General features: G+C 46.0%; 1 protein-coding gene across 3 annotated transcripts in view; it reads right to left on the bottom strand.

Annotated features, from left to right (window-relative positions):
* Positions 1–9415: 9415 nt before the first annotated feature.
* The window catches only part of LOC139549524 (metabotropic glutamate receptor 5-like), a 124470-nt gene continuing 116876 nt past the window's right edge, over positions 9416–17009 (bottom strand). For all 3 annotated transcript variants that reach the window (XM_071360109.1, XM_071360111.1, XM_071360110.1), the window contains exons 15-17: positions 15872–16180; positions 12938–13104; positions 9416–10557 (exon numbers count right to left, since the gene is read on the bottom strand). In XM_071360109.1, coding sequence (XP_071216210.1) covers positions 9543–10557; positions 12938–13104; positions 15872–16180 — 1491 coding nt within the window. In that variant the 3' untranslated portion in view covers positions 9416–9542. The remainder of the gene's footprint in view (positions 10558–12937; positions 13105–15871; positions 16181–17009) is intronic.

Genomic DNA, 17009 nt, shown 5'->3' with positions numbered 1-17009 from the left:
TATTTTTACCTTTATTTAACTAGGCAAGTCAGTTAAGAACAAATTCTTATTTTCAATGACGGCCTAGGAACAGTAGGTTAACTGCCTCGTTCAGGGGCAGAACAACAGATATTTACCTTGCCAGCTCAGGGATTCGATCTTGCAACCTTTCGGTTACAAGTCCAACGCTCTAAACACTAGGCTACCTGCCGCCCCATGCAAATCTCCCAATCATTGGATGATTTGAGCAAATAAGACGTCAGTATCACAAGTTAGGACACAGCCCTATAGGAGGAGAATGTGTGTTCCAGCCCTGTGGAATAAGCTGTGTTCTGTCTGTCTCACTGTGGAAACTTCCAGCCCTGTGGAATGAGCTGTGTTCTGTCTGTCTCACTGTGGAAACTTCCAGCCCTGTGGAATAAGCTGTGTTCTGTCTGTCTCACTGTGGAAACTTCCAGCTCTGTGGAATGAGCTGTGTTCTGTCTGTCTCACTGTGGAAACTTCCAGCCCTGTGGAATGAGCTGTGTACTGTCTGTCTCACTGTGGAAACTTCCTGCCCTGTGTAATGAGCTGTGTTCTGTCTGTCTCACTGTGGAAACTTCCAGCCCTGAGGAATGAGCTGTGTTTTGTCTGTCTCACTGTGGAAATCACCAGCCTTAGCTGATGTGTGTACTATTTTACATTCACAAATATGAGCTCACATTCCACAGATCATTTTAGCATTTCTAGGGTTGATCTTAGTGTTGTTTATAGGAATCAGCGTTATAAATAATTGAATACAATATGAGGAGTTACTGTGAATCCTGTGTTTCTGCCAAGGCAGCAGGGTAGAGTAACTCAGAACAGCCCAGTGGGGCAACATGTAGTCAAAGTGCTGAGTCAAGCTGCTGCTACACACACACACACACACACACACGCACACGCACACACGCACACACAGAACAAGCTGCATCAATACTGTGCTATCTCAACATAAACACGGGTAAATAACACTCCATAGCCACAACAAAGCTATCGCTATCTCAACATTGTTTAAAGGTCATTAGTCAATGGCACTGTTCTGTGATAAATGGTTTCTTAGAGAGTTGTAGGTAGAAGGGAGAGGGGTATGTATAGCTGTGATAGGAGACTGAGGTACTCCAGACTACGGGACTTGTACCCAGTACAGATGTGTGTCATGTACGTGTATGGGTAGTATTGCTTAAGGTTTGAAAATCTGGAATATATTTATATAGAAAATATCCAAAACAATAAAAACAGTTTACTTTTACGAAACCACGTATTACCCAACATGTTACCCTCCCTCCCAAGCCCTCACACCCTTTGGCACGATAATAATATTTTTGTAGGTATTTTTGATGTATAGTGATTTTTTTGTAATAAAATTACTAGACATTTGAATAGTAACCTACACTCTCACGTTCAATGTAACACAATTTTTTTTGTCATATTGGTACTGTATATGTCACAACATAATCATAATTTTAAAAACATTTCTTTTTGTAAATCTTTTTTTTAACCTTTTTGATATGTAAATAGAAAATAATTTTAGGATCTGTCATTGCATGCCCTTGTTATGTACAGAACCAGTATGTCTGAGAGATGCTGTTCTCTCTACTGGACCGTGTCTAAGTGAACAATGGTACCAAGTCACAGGCAGACGTTTATTGTCATGAATCTTGCCCTGGAGGCAGAACGGAGAGATTTGCGCTAGATGAGCCAGTCAAAATGGGAAACCAAAAAAAAAGAAGAGCTTTTTGGTCGTAATTTAAAGGTTACACATTAGGGTTAATAGTGTGGTTAAGGTTAAGGTTAGGTTGAGGTTTCTAAATCAGCTTTTATGACTTTGTGGCTGGCAGGTTAGTGTTTTTCTTTATGACTCTTGTTCTGGAGGCAGCTCTGCAGAGTGGTCACTAGCTGGCACAGACAAAGTCATCAAATCTGATTTTAAACCTACATTTGCAGCTGGCATATATAAGGGGAAATCACTCATTTCTGACTCCAGGGCAATAACTACCAACCTGCTACAAAGTCACACACATTGTTAAGCCAGAAGTGTATCCGTTTCTGCAAAATTCGTCTGGATCTCACAAATATTGTCATTCTGGCCCTCCTAGCTCTAGAGCCAGAGGGGACACACAGCGCTAAACCAGTGTGCTAAAACATCTACAAGCCGTTCTGACAGCATGAAGCAAACATGACTTCAGACATCAGTCAGGGGGCTGGGTGCAATGTTCCCTCTAAACTGAGCACGTGTGTTGGTGCGCAGTAGCCCTGAGACTGCCGTGCAGCTCCCCTGAGACTGCCGTGCAGCTCCCCTGGGACTGCCGTGCAGCTCCCCTGAGACTGCCGTGCAGCTCCCCTGAGACTGCCGTGCAGCTCCCCTGGGACTGCCGTGCAGCTCCCCTGGGACTGCCGTGCAGCTCCCCTGGGACTGCCGTGCAGCTCCCCTGGGACTGCCGTGCAGCTCCCCTGAGACTGCCGTGCAGCTCCCCTGGGACTGCCGTGCAGCTCCCCTGAGACTGCCGTGCAGCTCCCCTGAGACTGCCGTGCAGCTCCCCTGAGACTGCCGTGCAGCTCCCCTGAGACTGCCGTGCAGCTCCCCTGAGACTGCCGTGCAGCTCCCCTGAGACTGCCGTGCAGCTCCCCTGAGACTGCCACTCAGAAGAAATATCAGCCCACAGAGAGAAGCACGAGGTTGAACTTTACTCAACTTTCTAGAGCAGTGGTCACCAACCGGTCGATCAAGATTGACTGGTCCATCTCCAAGGCATTCCTAGTCGATCTCCAAGGCATTCCTAGTCGATTTCCAAGACATTCCTAATCGATCACCAAACATTTCTGTAAAAAAAACAACAACGATAAAGCCTTGTGTTCCTATTTTTTTTGTCGGTCGGAGCACCCGATTCAGCTGCCCCGAGTGCCGGGTAGGCGAACTGTTGCCATTTGAACCATTTCATGTGTCTGAAGGTACAAACTTTTTCTTCCCGGCAGGCCCAGAGAGCAAATCAAATGCACTATAGGTCTACCGCTGGCCAATCAGATTGCTCAGATGACAGAGTCGTCAGTAACGTAGCAGGCATAAAGAAAGCTACAGCAAAGTTGATACTGTGAGATTTCAAAACGTTTAAAACCATGACTAGAGAGAGACTGTCAACGAATACAGCAAAGAGCTGCTGTTTTTATGAGTGAGTTTATGTTTAAGTTCTTACTCAGCACTGTCAACACTTTGTATTCAACACTTTTATAAGCCATAAAATGAGTGTTCTTCCTATTTCCACTCAGCGCTACAACAAGCAGTGCAGCAGTAATGAATGACTACAACAAGCACTGCAGCAGTAATGAATGACTACAACCAGCACTGCAGCAGTAATGAATGACTACAACAAGCACTGCAGCAGTAATGAATGACTACAACAAGCAGTGCAGCAGTAATGAATGACTACAACAAGCACTGCAGCAGTAATGAATGAGTACAACAAGCACTGCAGCAGTAATGAATGACTACAACAAGCACTGCAGCAGTAATGAATGACTACAACCAGCACTGCAGCAGTAATGAATGACTACAACAAGCAGTGCAGCAGTAATGAATGACTACAACAAGCACTGCAGCAGTAATGAATGAGTACAACAAGCACTGCAGCAGTAATGAATGACTACAACAAGCACTGCAGCAGTAATGAATGACTACAACAAGCACTGCGGCAGTAATGAATGACTACAACCAGCACTGCAGCAGTAATGAATGACTACAACAAGCATTGCAGCAGTAATGAATGACTACAACAAGCACTGCAGCAGTAATGAATGACTACAACAAGCACTGCAGCAGTAATGAATGACTACAACCAGCACTGCAGCAGTAATGAATGACTACAACAAGCACTGCAGCAGTAATGAATGACTACAACAAGCACTGCAGCAGTAATGAAGGACTACAACAAGCACTGCAGCAGTAATGAATAACTACAACAAGCACTGCAGCAGTAATGAATGACTACAACAAGCACTGCAGCAGTAATGAATGACTACAACAAGCACTGCAGCAGTAATGAATGACTACAACAAGCACTGCAGCAGTAATGAATGACTACAACAAGCACTGCAGCAGTAATGAATGACTACAACAAGCACTGCAGCAGTAATGAATGACTACAACAAGCACTGCAGCAGTAATGAATGACTACAACAAGCACTGCAGCAGTAATGAATGACTACAACAAGCACTGCGGCAGTAATGAATGACTACAACCAGCACTGCAGCAGTAATGAATGACTACAACAAGCACTGCATCAGTAATGCATGACTACAACAAGCACTGCAGCAGTAATGAATGACTACAACAAGCACTGCATCAGTAATGAATGACTACAACAAGCACTGCAGCAGTAATGAATGACTACAACAAGCACTGCAGCAGTAATGAATGACTACAGGCTTGTGGCTTGTGTTGTTATTATTATTATTAGCAGTTTTGGTCTTTTTTAAGATCAAGGAATATTTCACTTTCTCTGTTCGTAGGAGTAACAAGGTGAATTTGTGCCTGAGGCAGAAATAATGTGGTGCGACTCGAGTTGCCGTCAGCTGGAAGACGGTGTCCCTTTTTGGTCAGAGTCAGTGGAGGAAAGAGAGAGAGGAAGGATGTTGAGAGACAGACCCTCAGTCTGCTGCTCTCTCCCTCCGCTGAGACTGACCCTCAGCCTGCTGCTCTCTCCCTCCGCTGAGACTGACCCTCAGTCTGCTGCTCTCTCCCTCCGCTGAGACTGACCCTCAGTCTGCTGCTCTCTCCCTCCGCTGAGACGGACACTCAGTCTGCTGATCTCTCCCTCCGCTGAGACTGACCCTCAGTCTGCTGCTCTCTCCCTCCGCTGAGACTGACCCTCAGTCTGCTGCTCTCTCCCTCCGCTGAGACGGACCCTCAGTCTGCTGATCTCTCCCTCCGCTGAGACTGACCCTCAGTCTGCTGCTCTCTCCCTCCGCTGAGACTGACCCTCAGTCTGCTGCTCTCTCCCTCCGCTGAGACGGACCCTCAGTCTGCTGCTCTCTCCCTCCGCTGAGACGGACCCTCAGTCTGCTGCTCTCTCCCTCCGCTGAGACGGACCCTCAGTCTGCTGCTCTCTCCCTCCGCTGAGACTGACCCTCAGTCTGCTGCTCTCTCCCTCCGCTGAGACTGACCCTCAGTCTGCTGCTCTCTCCCTCTGCTGAGACTGACCTTCAGTCTGCTGCTCTCTCCCTCCGCTGAGACTGACCCTCAGTCTGCTGCTCTCTCCCTCCACTGAGACTGACCCTCAGTCTGCTGCTCTCTCCCTCCGCTGAGACTGACCATCAGTCTGCTGCTCTCTCCCTCCGCTGAGACTGACCATCAGTCTGCTGCTCTCTCCCTCCGCTGAGACTGACCCTCAGTCTGCTGCTCTCTCCCTCCGCTGAGACTGACCCTCAGTCTGCTGCTCTCTCCCTCCGCTGAGACTGACCCTCAGTCTGCTGCTCTCTCCCTCCGCTGAGACTGACCCTCAGTCTGCTGCTCTCTCCCTCCGCTGAGACTGACCCTCAGTCTGCTGCTCTCTCCCTCCGCTGAGACTGACCCTCAGTCTGCTGCTCTCTCCCTCCGCTGAGACTGACCCTCAGTCTGCTGCTCTCTCCCTCCGCTGAGACTGACCATCAGATGCTGGCACCATCAGCCCAGATAAGATAAAAAGCCTAATTATTTAAATTAATGCTCACTCAGCTGTGCTTCACAAGTAATACAACAACGGATCTATTACAGGTGTGATCATACAGTCTAGCTCCAATTTTTAAATATATATTTTTTAAATGTCCCGAACAACAATGCATTGGCAGGTAAATTCAAGCAAAGCCAGTATGTGGTGATAATGTATTGGGCCTATAGCTTACTGCACAAACCTCATTGCTACAGTACTGTTTTTAATTGGTTAATGTTGCATAGGCTTACATTTTGTAAGTCATGTTAATATAAAATCAGAGCGGTAGATCTCAGGTTGTATCTTGACTCAGAAAAGGTTGGTGACCTCTGGTCCAGAGTTTTCCCTGTTAACACTGTCAACGTTTCCTTTACTGTGGCAATTGTGATTGAATCAAGGCAATATTAGCCACTTGCAATGCAGCATATCGAACCAAAACAAAATATGAAAGAGATTTTGTTGTAGGCAGAACACATCGATGTAGGATTCTATTGCACTACTCAGCTTGTACTCTGCAGACGTTCCACAAAGTTTGCTGCCTCAGTGTCTTTAGATATTTTTGTCAGATGTTACTATGGAATACTGAAGTATAATTACAGGCATTTCATAAGTGTCAAAGGCTTTCATTGACAATTACATGAAGTTGATGCAAAGAGTCAATATTTGTTGTTGACCCTTCTGGTTGACCCTTCTTTTTCAAGACCTCTGCAATCCGCCCTGGCATGCTGTCAATTAACTTCTGGGCCACATCCTGACTGATGGCAGCCCATTCTTGCAGGATTGACCACAAGTTCTCAATGTGATTAAGGTCTGGGGAGTTTCCTGGCCATGGACCCAAAATATCAATGTTTTGTTCCCCGAGCCACTTAGTTATCACTTTTGCCTTATGGCAAGGTGCTCCATCATGCTGGAAAAGGCATTGTTCGTCACCAAACTGTTCCTGGTTTGTTGGGAGAAGTTGCTCTCGGGAGATGTGTTGGTACCATTCTTTATTCATGGCTGTGTTTTTAGGCAAAATTGTGAGTGAGCCCACTCCCTTGGCTGAGAAGCAACCCCACACATGAATGGTCTCAAGATGCTTTACTGTTGGCATGACACAGGACTGATGGTAGCGCTCACCTTGTCTTCTCCGGACAAGCTTTTTTCCAGATGCCCCAAACAATCGGAAAGGGGATTCATCAGAGAAAATGACTCTGCCCCAGTCCTCAGCAGTCCAATCCCTGTACCTTTTGCAGAATATCAGTCTGTCCCTGATGTTTTTCCTGGAGAGAAGTGGCTTCTTTGTTGCCCTTCTTGACACCAGGCCATCCTCCAAAAGTCTTCGCCTCACTGTGCGTGCAGATGCACTCACACCTGCATGCTGCCATTCCTGAGCAAGCTCTGTACTGGTGGTGCCCCGATCCCGCAGCTGAATCAACTTTAAGAGACAGTCCTTGCGCTTGCTGGACTTTCTTGGGCGCCCTGAAGCCTTCTTCACAACAATTGAACTGCTCTCCTTCAAGTTCTTGATGATCCGATAAATGGTTGATTTAGGTGCAATCTTACTGGTAGCAATATCCTTACCTGTGAAGCCCTTTTTGTGCAAATCAATGATGACGGCACGTGTTTCCTTGCAGGTAACCATGTTTGACAGAGGAAGAACAATGATTCCAAGCACCACCCTCCTTTTGAAGCTTCCAGTCTGTTATTCGAACTCAATCAGCATGACAGAGTGATCTCCAGCCTTGTCCTCGTCAACACTCACACCTGTGTTAACGAGAGAATCACTGACATGATGTCAGCTGGTCCTTTTGTGGCAGGGCTGAAATGCAATGGAAATGTGTTTTGGGGATTCAGTTAATTTGCATGGCAAAGAGGGACTTTGCAATTAATTGCAGTTCATCCGATCACCCTTCATAACATTCTGGAGTATATGCAAATTGCCATCATACAAACTGAGGCAGCAGACTTTGTGAAAATTAATATTTGTGTAATTCTCAAAGCTTTTGTCCACGACTGTATACAGACCAGTGTGGCATAACCAATCAGAGCTGCAGTAGGTCGATATGCAAATAGACCATTGCCATATATGGTTCTGTTCCATTTACTTTGAACTGGACTGTGTTTACAGCATGTACAGCATGAGTGGTGGTGAGTAGATGAGCTTGTTGAGATCAAAGCGAGGGGATACATGTTGTCACATGTGCACATTTTGTTCATATCCTTTGCTAGTTAGTGAGCTATTAGGGCAGTTGTAGATCACTTGTAGTCAGCAGCAGGGGAGTGACTGAGCACAAAACATGTACATTTCTAGACATCCTTGAAAAAAGAGGAGTCAGGTAAAGAGCCTTTTTTTGTCTTAAAGGGGCAGTGTTGTATTTTGAGACAGGCTTGAATAATCTAAGTAGCCAATAGGTAGAGGGTAGCATCATTTGTCTGATTCCCTGTAATAATAGTATGGGAATAATAATGCATTTTATTTTGTAAAGTGGTTTCTTGCATCAAACAACTCAACAACATATTGTATCCTACTTGGCCACTGTGAAAACTGTCATTTAAACGGTAAACGCGCGCTGGAAGTTTCACAGAATTTTAACAATGTTCAAGTTTGCGCTCAGCAGACCAGAAATTTGCTCAGCGCCTACATTTTTTTTGAGGGAACATTGCCTGCATGTCTAGTTCACTTTAGTTTGATTGATTTTACTACTTGAATCAGGATAGTTTTCTAGCACGTTATGGACTACTGTATAACTGTTCAATACTGGTTAGTTTAGTAGAATGCCTCCTCAGAATCACAGACACAGAGGTGTGGAAAGTTTGGTCCCAAAGCTTCAGGAATCATGTAGAAAATATTATACATTCAAACTTCTGAAGTAAATAATTGTCCAAAAGACCTCAAAGATCAAAGAAACACAGAGAGAGAGAGAGAGAGAGAGAGAGGGGGGTGGGGGGAAACATTATTTCATACTATACATGGTATGTATAAACAGAAGCATCTGACATTTAGATGCCATCCAAGATCTTTTTGTATTTACACTTTTCCTCAAAACAGCCAATATGCACGTGTGTGTGTCTGTGTGTTTGTGTGTGTGTGTGTGTTTGTGTGTGTGTGTGTGTGTGTGTGTCTGTGTGTTTGTGTGTGTGTTTGTGTGTGTGTGTGTGTGTGTGTCTGTGTGTTTGTGTGTGTGTGTGTGTGTTTGTGTGTGTGTGTGTGTGTGTTTGTGTGTGTGCGTACATGCATGTGTGTGTCTGTGTCCATGTGTGTGTGTGTGTGTGTGTGTGTTGGGGCGCCAGTGGCCATAGCTGCTCTGCCCAGCCCTTATAGTTATGCCATGTGTCCATGGCAGCAGCTGGTCAGTCCTGTGAGGTTAGAGGATCTTACACACTCAGTAGGTCCACACGTGTCTATGCAGGTGCCCCCTACCACAATAAACATCTCTAATTATTTGACAGCCGTTTTAGTTTAAGGCCACTACCAAAACAAAGACCAAACACACCTCTAAGAAGAGACTTACGGCCATACTTTTAAACACCAGAACGCTAAAGTATTTTTTTGTAGTCCTTGTTCTCGCTTTGGATGCCTAAATTAGACTTCATTATACTTCATTATACTTCACCTCGCTGCTAACTGAACACATGTAAACACAAACACTGCAGGTCACCGTCCAATGACATCACACGATTATGTGTCCTGCTCCTGTCGCTCCATCTAACAGGGCTGTCACCTCTCTGAGGGACTGGCCAATCTTCTCTCGTTCTCCCGCTATCACAAGGCAGCCATCTCCATTTTCTCCCCCAAGATACTGTTCTTTCTCTGGCCCCCTCTCCGTCTCTGTCCTTTCACTCTCCTCCTCTTCTCCTCATCTCCTCTCATCCTTCTCTCACAGTGAGGAAGAGCTCTGGCTGTAGTTTCTCAGGGTCAGCATTTCGTATTTGGGTGGAGGGGACGAGGGCGGGGGCAGACACAGGGTGGACTCTGAGACCGGGGAGCCACTGCCCGACCCCAGCGAATCACGGAAGGGCGAGGGCGGGGTCAGATTCATTAGCTCCTCTTCCAGCTCTGGCCTCCTTAAAGGGGACCCCGCCCCCACAGTGATGTGTCGCACTGGAGATGGGGAGGCCTGAGGGTGAGGCAGGGGGTGAGGGTGAGGGTGAGGGTGAGGGTGAGGGTGAGAGAGACGGTGAGGGGAGTGTGGCAGGGGGTGAGCGAGGCAGGCGCATCCACCTACGTTGGACTCTACAGGGGGGATGGGCTGCACGTCAGCGTATGTGGTCATGGTGGGGGGGAGGGGGATCTCCCGGGGGAGGAGGAAGGGGTCTGCATGGTGGGAGGGCGTCAGGGTGTGTGTGTGGGCGTGTGTGTGAGAGTGTGTGTGTGAGTGTGTGGGAGACGGGGAGAGCATCATGCTGTTGAGCTCGCTGATGTTGGCAGTGAAACGGTTAACCACGCAGCTGATCTGATCCATCAGAGAACTGTCACACACATCGCCCCCGCCGACAGAACCCCCGGTCAGGTAGCTTGGTACGCCCATGACAAGTGGCTCATCCCTTAGTCCCGCCCCATGCATGCGCTGGCTGACAGTGCTGATGGGTGAAGGGGTCTGAGGCCGGTAGGTGATTGGGTATCTCTCCTCGGGGTATCTCTCTTCTGCCTCTGTGAGTTCATACAGAGTCTTGTCTGCATCAGAGTGGGAGTGGGTCAGGGAGGGCAAGGGCATATGGGGGAGCAGGTCAGCACCCCCACTGTAGCGCCCCTCGGGGGTCTTGGAGAAGGGCTTGATGACAGCTGTCTGGTTATTCTCCTTCCTCTTGATGTGGAACGACAGGCGCTGCCACAGGTGGTTTCCACGGGAACCCCGCTCCGTCTGGGCCCAAGATACTGACTTTCCATTGGAGCTGTAGAGACAGGAAACCGGAAGTGAAAACAGGAAATTAAATAAGTGTGTTTCAGCTGGTGCATATCAGTGTAGAAACCATTTTCTCTATTCCTCCCCTCCATTCCTCTCTCCCAATTGTCAGGTTAATTAGTGTGATTAATCTATGATGGAGCGTCTGATTAAATCATGCTGCTATGGGAGGACTCATATAACCTCAGCACACAGACAACGGGGAGAAAGAGACGGAAACAGGAATTTTTCTGACACATTTCACATTTTAGCAGACGTTCTTTTCCAGAGCCACTTATCGTAGTGCGTCCATACATTTTCCATACATTTTCTCGTACTGGTCCCTCGTGAGAATCAAACCCACAATCTTTGCGTTGCAAATGCCATGCTCTACCAACTGAGCCACATGGGACCACATCTTATACTGGTCTGGTTGTAGTCTTGGCAAACGAGACCGTAACCAGCTGACTAAAGAGAATGTCTTTTTCTCTTTTCCTTTTGACTCTGTGGAGCAGCACGTTGTCATTTCATATGGCTGGTCACATGGTTGTTCCATTAGAGATGGAGAACTTGGTCACATGGTTGTTCCATACAGATGGAGAACTTGGTCACATGGTTGTTCCATTAGAGATGGAGAACTTGGTCACATGGTTGTTCCATTAGAGATGGAGAACTTGGTCACGTGGTTGTTCCATTACAGATGGAGAACTTGGTCACATGGTTGTTCCATTAGAGATGGAGAACTTGGTCACATGGTTGTTCCATTACAGATGGAGAACTTGGTCACATGGTTGTTCCATTACAGATGGAGAACTTGGTCACATGGTTGTTCCATTACAGATGGAGAACTTGGTCACATGGTTGTTCCATTACAGATGGAGAACTTGGTCACATGGTTGTTCCATTACAGATGGAGAGCTTGGTCACATGGTTGTTCCATTACAGATGGAGAACTTGGTCACATGGTTGTTCCATTACAGATGGAGAACTTGGTCACATGGTTGTTCCATTAGAGATGGAGAGCTTGGTCACATGGTTGTTCCATTACAGATGGAGAACTTGGTCACATGGTTGTTCCATTACAGATGGAGAACTTGGTCACATGGTTGTTCCATTAGAGATGGAGAACTTGGTCACATGGTTGTTCCATTACAGATGGAGAACTTGGTCACATGGTTGTTCCATACAGATGGAGAACTTGGTCACATGGTTGTTCCATTAGAGATGGAGAACTTGGTCACATGGTTGTTCCATTAGAGATGGAGAACTTGGTCACATGGTTGTTCCATTACAGATGGAGAGCTTGGTCACATGGTTGTTCCATTACAGATGGAGAGCTTGGTCACATGGTTGTTCCATTACAGATGGAGAACTTGGTCACATGGTTGTTCCATTAGAGATGGAGAGCTTGGTCACATGGTTGTTCCATTACAGATGGAGAACTTGGTCACATGGTTGTTCCATTACAGATGGAGAACTTGGTCACATGGTTGTTCCATTAGAGATGGAGAACTTGGTCACATGGTTGTTCCATTAGAGATGGAGAACTTGGTCACATGGTTGTTCCATTAGAGATGGAGAACTTGGTCACATGGTTGTTCCATTAGAGATGGAGAGCTTGGTCACATGGTTGTTCCATTACAGATGGAGAACTTGGTCACATGGTTGTTCCATTAGAGATGGAGAACTTGGTCACATGGTTGTTCCATTAGAGATGGAGAACTTGGTCACATGGTTGTTCCATTAGAGATGGAGAACTTGGCCTTTAGCTCGTCCTCTTCCAATTGTTTTTTATCTTCCTCCTCTTTCTCTCTCTCTCCCCCTCTCTCTCTCTACCGCCCTCTCTCTCCCCCCTCTCTCTCCCCTTCTCTCTCTCTCCCCCCCTCTCTCTCCCCCTCTCTCGCTCCCCCTCTCTCTCTCTGTCCCCCCCCCCTCTCTCTTTCCCTTCGCTCTCTCTCCCCACTCTCTCTTTCTCCTGGAAAGTGGCGTCTGCATAATCAGGTGTGCAGGTCGGACTCAGGTCAGACAGAGAGAGACAGACTCATAGCGGCTGGGAAAGCATTGACTCAGATGGCCTTCATTGAAATGGCCCTGCACTAAAAAGGCTGTTACTGAAACGGCCCTCAAATGAGATTCACTTAGCGAGCAGTGGCCCAGCACCGATCTCTGAAACATTCCTCAGCTAAACTCTACCTCCTGTGTGACCCCAAACAGCCTCTACAGCATCTCTATGTATTCCCTGCGACACACACACACACACACACACACACACACACACACACACACACACACACACACACACACACACACACACACACACACACACACACACACACACACACACACACACACACACACACACACACACACACACACACACACACACACACCTGAGTGTCTCTCCGGCGGATCCGCGTCGCCTCCAGAGGTTGGCCAGGCTGGAGGAGCGGCTGGCAGCCGAGGAGGACTTCCCATCGCCCACATGCATGCGTACCACCGTGCTCGTAGTGAAGGCACTGCGCACGTTACGCTCCGGCTTGGCCAGGATGATATACACCTGGAGAGAGAGACAGACGGAAGAGCTTCATAACCCTTCATAGACAGCACACTAGGCACTATATAACACTATTATAACCCTTCCCAAACCCCTTATAACCAATACGTTTTTGTGAAAGAGCACAGTTTGAAAGATATGGCAAATAGAAATTGTGTTTTGCGGGTACTATTTAAAAGACTGGTGTTTTGCGGGTACTATTTAATGAAGCTGCCAGTTGAGGACTTGTGAGGCGTCTGTTTCTCGAACTAGACACTCTAATGTACTTGTCCTCTTGCTCAGTTGTGCACCTCCCACTCCTCTTTTTATTCTGGTTAAAACCAGATTGCGCTGCTCTGTGAAGGGAGTAGGACACAGCGTTGTACCAGATCTTCAGTTTCTTGGCAATTTATCACATGGAATAGCCTTCATTTCTCAGAACAAGAATAGACTGACGAGTTTCAGAAGAAAGGTCTTTGTTTCTGGCCATTTTGAGCCTTTAATCGAACCCACAAATACTGATGCTCCAGATACTCAACTAGTCTAAAGAAGGCCAATTTTATTGCTTCTTTAATCAGCACAACAGTTTTCAGCTGTGCTAACATAATTGCAAAAGGGTTTTCTAATGACCAATTAGCCTTTTAAAATGATCAACTTGGAATAGCTAACACAACGTGCCATTGGAACACAGGAGTGATGGTTACTGATAATGGGCCTCTGTACGCCTATGTAGATATTCCATTAAAAATCAACCGTTTCCAGCTACAATAGTCATTTACAACATTAACAATGTCTACACTGTACTTCTGATCAATTTGATGTTATTTTAATGGACAAAAAATGAGCTTTTCTTTCAAAAACAAGGACATTTCTAAGTGACCCCAAACTTTTGAACGGTAGTGTATGTATATACAGTTGAAGTCGGAAGTTTACATACACCTTAGCCAAATACATTTAAACTCAGTTGCTCACAATTACTGACATTTAATCCTAGTAAAAATTCCCTGTCTTAGGTCAGTTAGGATCACCACTTTATTTTAAGAATGTGAAATGTCAGAATAATAGTGGAGAGAATGATTTATTTCAGCTTTTATTTCTTTCATCACATTCCCAGTAGGTCAGAAGTTTACATACACTCAATTAATATTTGGTAGCATTGCCTTGAAATTATTTAACTTGGATCAAACGTTTTGGGTAGCCTTCCACAAGCTTCCCACAATAAGTTGGGTGAATTTTGGCCCATTCCTCCTGACAGAGCTGGTGTAACTGAGTCAGGTTTGTAGGCCTCCTTGCTTGCACATGCTTTTTCAGTTCTGCCCCACAAATTTTCTATAGGATTTAGGTCAGGGCTTTGTGATGGCCACTCCAATACCTTGACTTTGTTGTCCTTAAGCCATTTTGATACAACTTTGGAAGTATGCTTGGGGTCATTGTCCATTTGGAAGACCCATTTGTGACCAAGCTTTAACTTCCTGACTGATGTCTTGAGATGTTGCTTCAATATATCCACAAATATTCCTCCTCATGATGCCATCTATTTTGTGAAGTGCACCAGTCCCTCCTGCAGCAAAGCAACCCACAACATGATGCTGCCACCCCCATGCTTCACGGTTGGGATGGTTTTCTTCAGCCTGCAAGCCTCCCCCTTTTCCCTCCAAACATAACGATGGTCATTATGGCCAAACAGTTCTATTTTTGTTTCATCAGACCAGAGGACATTTCTTCAAAAATTACGATCTTTGTCCCCATGTGCAGTTGCAAACCGTAGTCTGGCTTTTTAATGGCGATTGTGGAGCACTGGCTTCTTCCTTGCTGAGCGGCCTTTCAGGATATGTTGATATAGGACTCGTTTTACTGTGGATATAGATACTTTTGTACCTGTTTCCTCCAGCATCTGCACAAGGTCCTTTGCTGTTGTTCTGGGATTGATTTGCACTTTTCGCACCAAAGTACATTAATCTCTAGGAGACAGAACGCATCTCCTTCCTGAGCGGTATGACGGCTGCGCGGTCCCATGGTGTTTATACTTGCGTACTATTGTTTGTACAGATGAATGTGGTACCTTCAGGCATTTGGAAATGGCTCCCAATGATGAACCAGACTTGTGGAGTTGTAAAAAAAATTTATGAGGTCTTGGCTGATTTCTTTTGATTTTCCCATGATATCAAGCAAATATGCACTAAGTTTGAAGGTAGGCCTTGAAATACATCCACAGGTACACCTCCAATTGACTCAAAGTATGTCAATTAGCCTATCAGAAGCTTCTAAAGCCATGACATAATTTTCTGGAATTTTCCAAGCTGTTTAAAGGCACAGTTAACTTAGTGTATGTAAACTTCTGACCCACTGGAATTGTGATACAGTGAATTATAAATTAAATAATCTGTCTGTAAACAATTGTTGGATAAATTACTTGTGTCAGGCACACAGTAGATGTCCTAACCGACACGCCAAAACTATAGTTTGTTATAAAGAAATTTGTGGAGTGGTTGAAAAACGAGTTTAAATGACTCTAACCTAAATGTATGTAAACTTCCGACTTCAACTGTATATTTGCAAAAAAAATATGTGGGGGATTGGAAGTGATGCAGACAATTACATAGATGGAAGCTACAATCTACCAGCAATATTAAAGCTGATCTACCCCCTAAAAATAAATAAATAAAATACAAATAAAAAACCTTATAACCAAACACAATCTTCCAAAAAACATTCCTTTTCAAGTCCCTCAGTTGACCTCCTTTGTTGTTAAAGCTGAAGTTTGTTGGGCCTCTAGTGTTGTGTGTCTTACCTTGGGTGCGAACATGCAGCAAAGCGCCACAGTGGCACTGAGGCTGACGCTAAAGCACATGGTGATGATCTTGTAGTTGGAACCGAAGTAGATGGGCACGAAGGCCAGCCAGATGATACAGGTGGTGTACATGGTGAAGGCGATGTACTTGGCCTCGTTGAAGTTGGCCGGGACGTTACGCGTCTTGAAGGCGTAGAAGGTGCAGCTCATGATCAGCAGGCCATTGTAGCCCAGCGGCGCCACCACGCCCAGGTTGGTGGTGTAACAGATGAGGTTGACCTGCCGGATGCTGGGGTAGTCGTGGATCACCTGCAGGTAGTAAAGCCATCAGTGTGTCACGTTGTGTGAAGGATCGGGACACAGGCGCAGGAATGCGTAATAGGGTTTCTTATTTTACCCAAATTACGGCGTTCCGTGTAAAGGCACGGGGACGAAGACCAAACAAACACTAAACACAAACACAGGTTTGAAACCCAAACAAAAGAGCGAGGAGTACCTCGAATAAATAACACTAGAGCACAATGATTATCACATAGGATGAGACCCGTAATCATCTGCGCAATTCTCAAGGGCACGACAGCCCAAAACACACAGCACAGGTACTCACACGCACCAACGGACATTGTAACAATAATGGACAGCACCATGGTGAACAAAGGGCACATATATACAAATACAATCAGTGGAAATAGGGACCAGGTGTGCGCAATGAATGTTCCAGAGGGATCCGTGACACAGTGTCAGCACGTACGTACAGTAAACACACATACACACACACGCACGCACACACACACACACACACACAGTGTCAGCACGTACGTACAGTAAACACACATACACACACACGCACGCATGCACACACACACACACACACACACACACACACACACACACACACACACACACACACACACACACACACACACACACACACACACACACACACACACACACACACACACACACACACACACACACAGTGTCAGCACATACGTACAGTAAACACACATACACACACACACACACAGTGTCAGCACGTTCGTACAGTAAACACACATACACACACACGCACGCACACACACACACACACACACACACACACACACACACACACACACACACACAGTGTCAGCACGTA

Source organism: Salvelinus alpinus, chromosome 22 (assembly GCF_045679555.1).
Source record: "Salvelinus alpinus chromosome 22, SLU_Salpinus.1, whole genome shotgun sequence".
Lineage (NCBI taxonomy): Eukaryota > Metazoa > Chordata > Actinopteri > Salmoniformes > Salmonidae > Salvelinus > Salvelinus alpinus.
The sequence above is the reverse complement of the archived record's forward strand: the minus strand, read 5'-3'. Positions and strand labels throughout refer to the sequence as shown.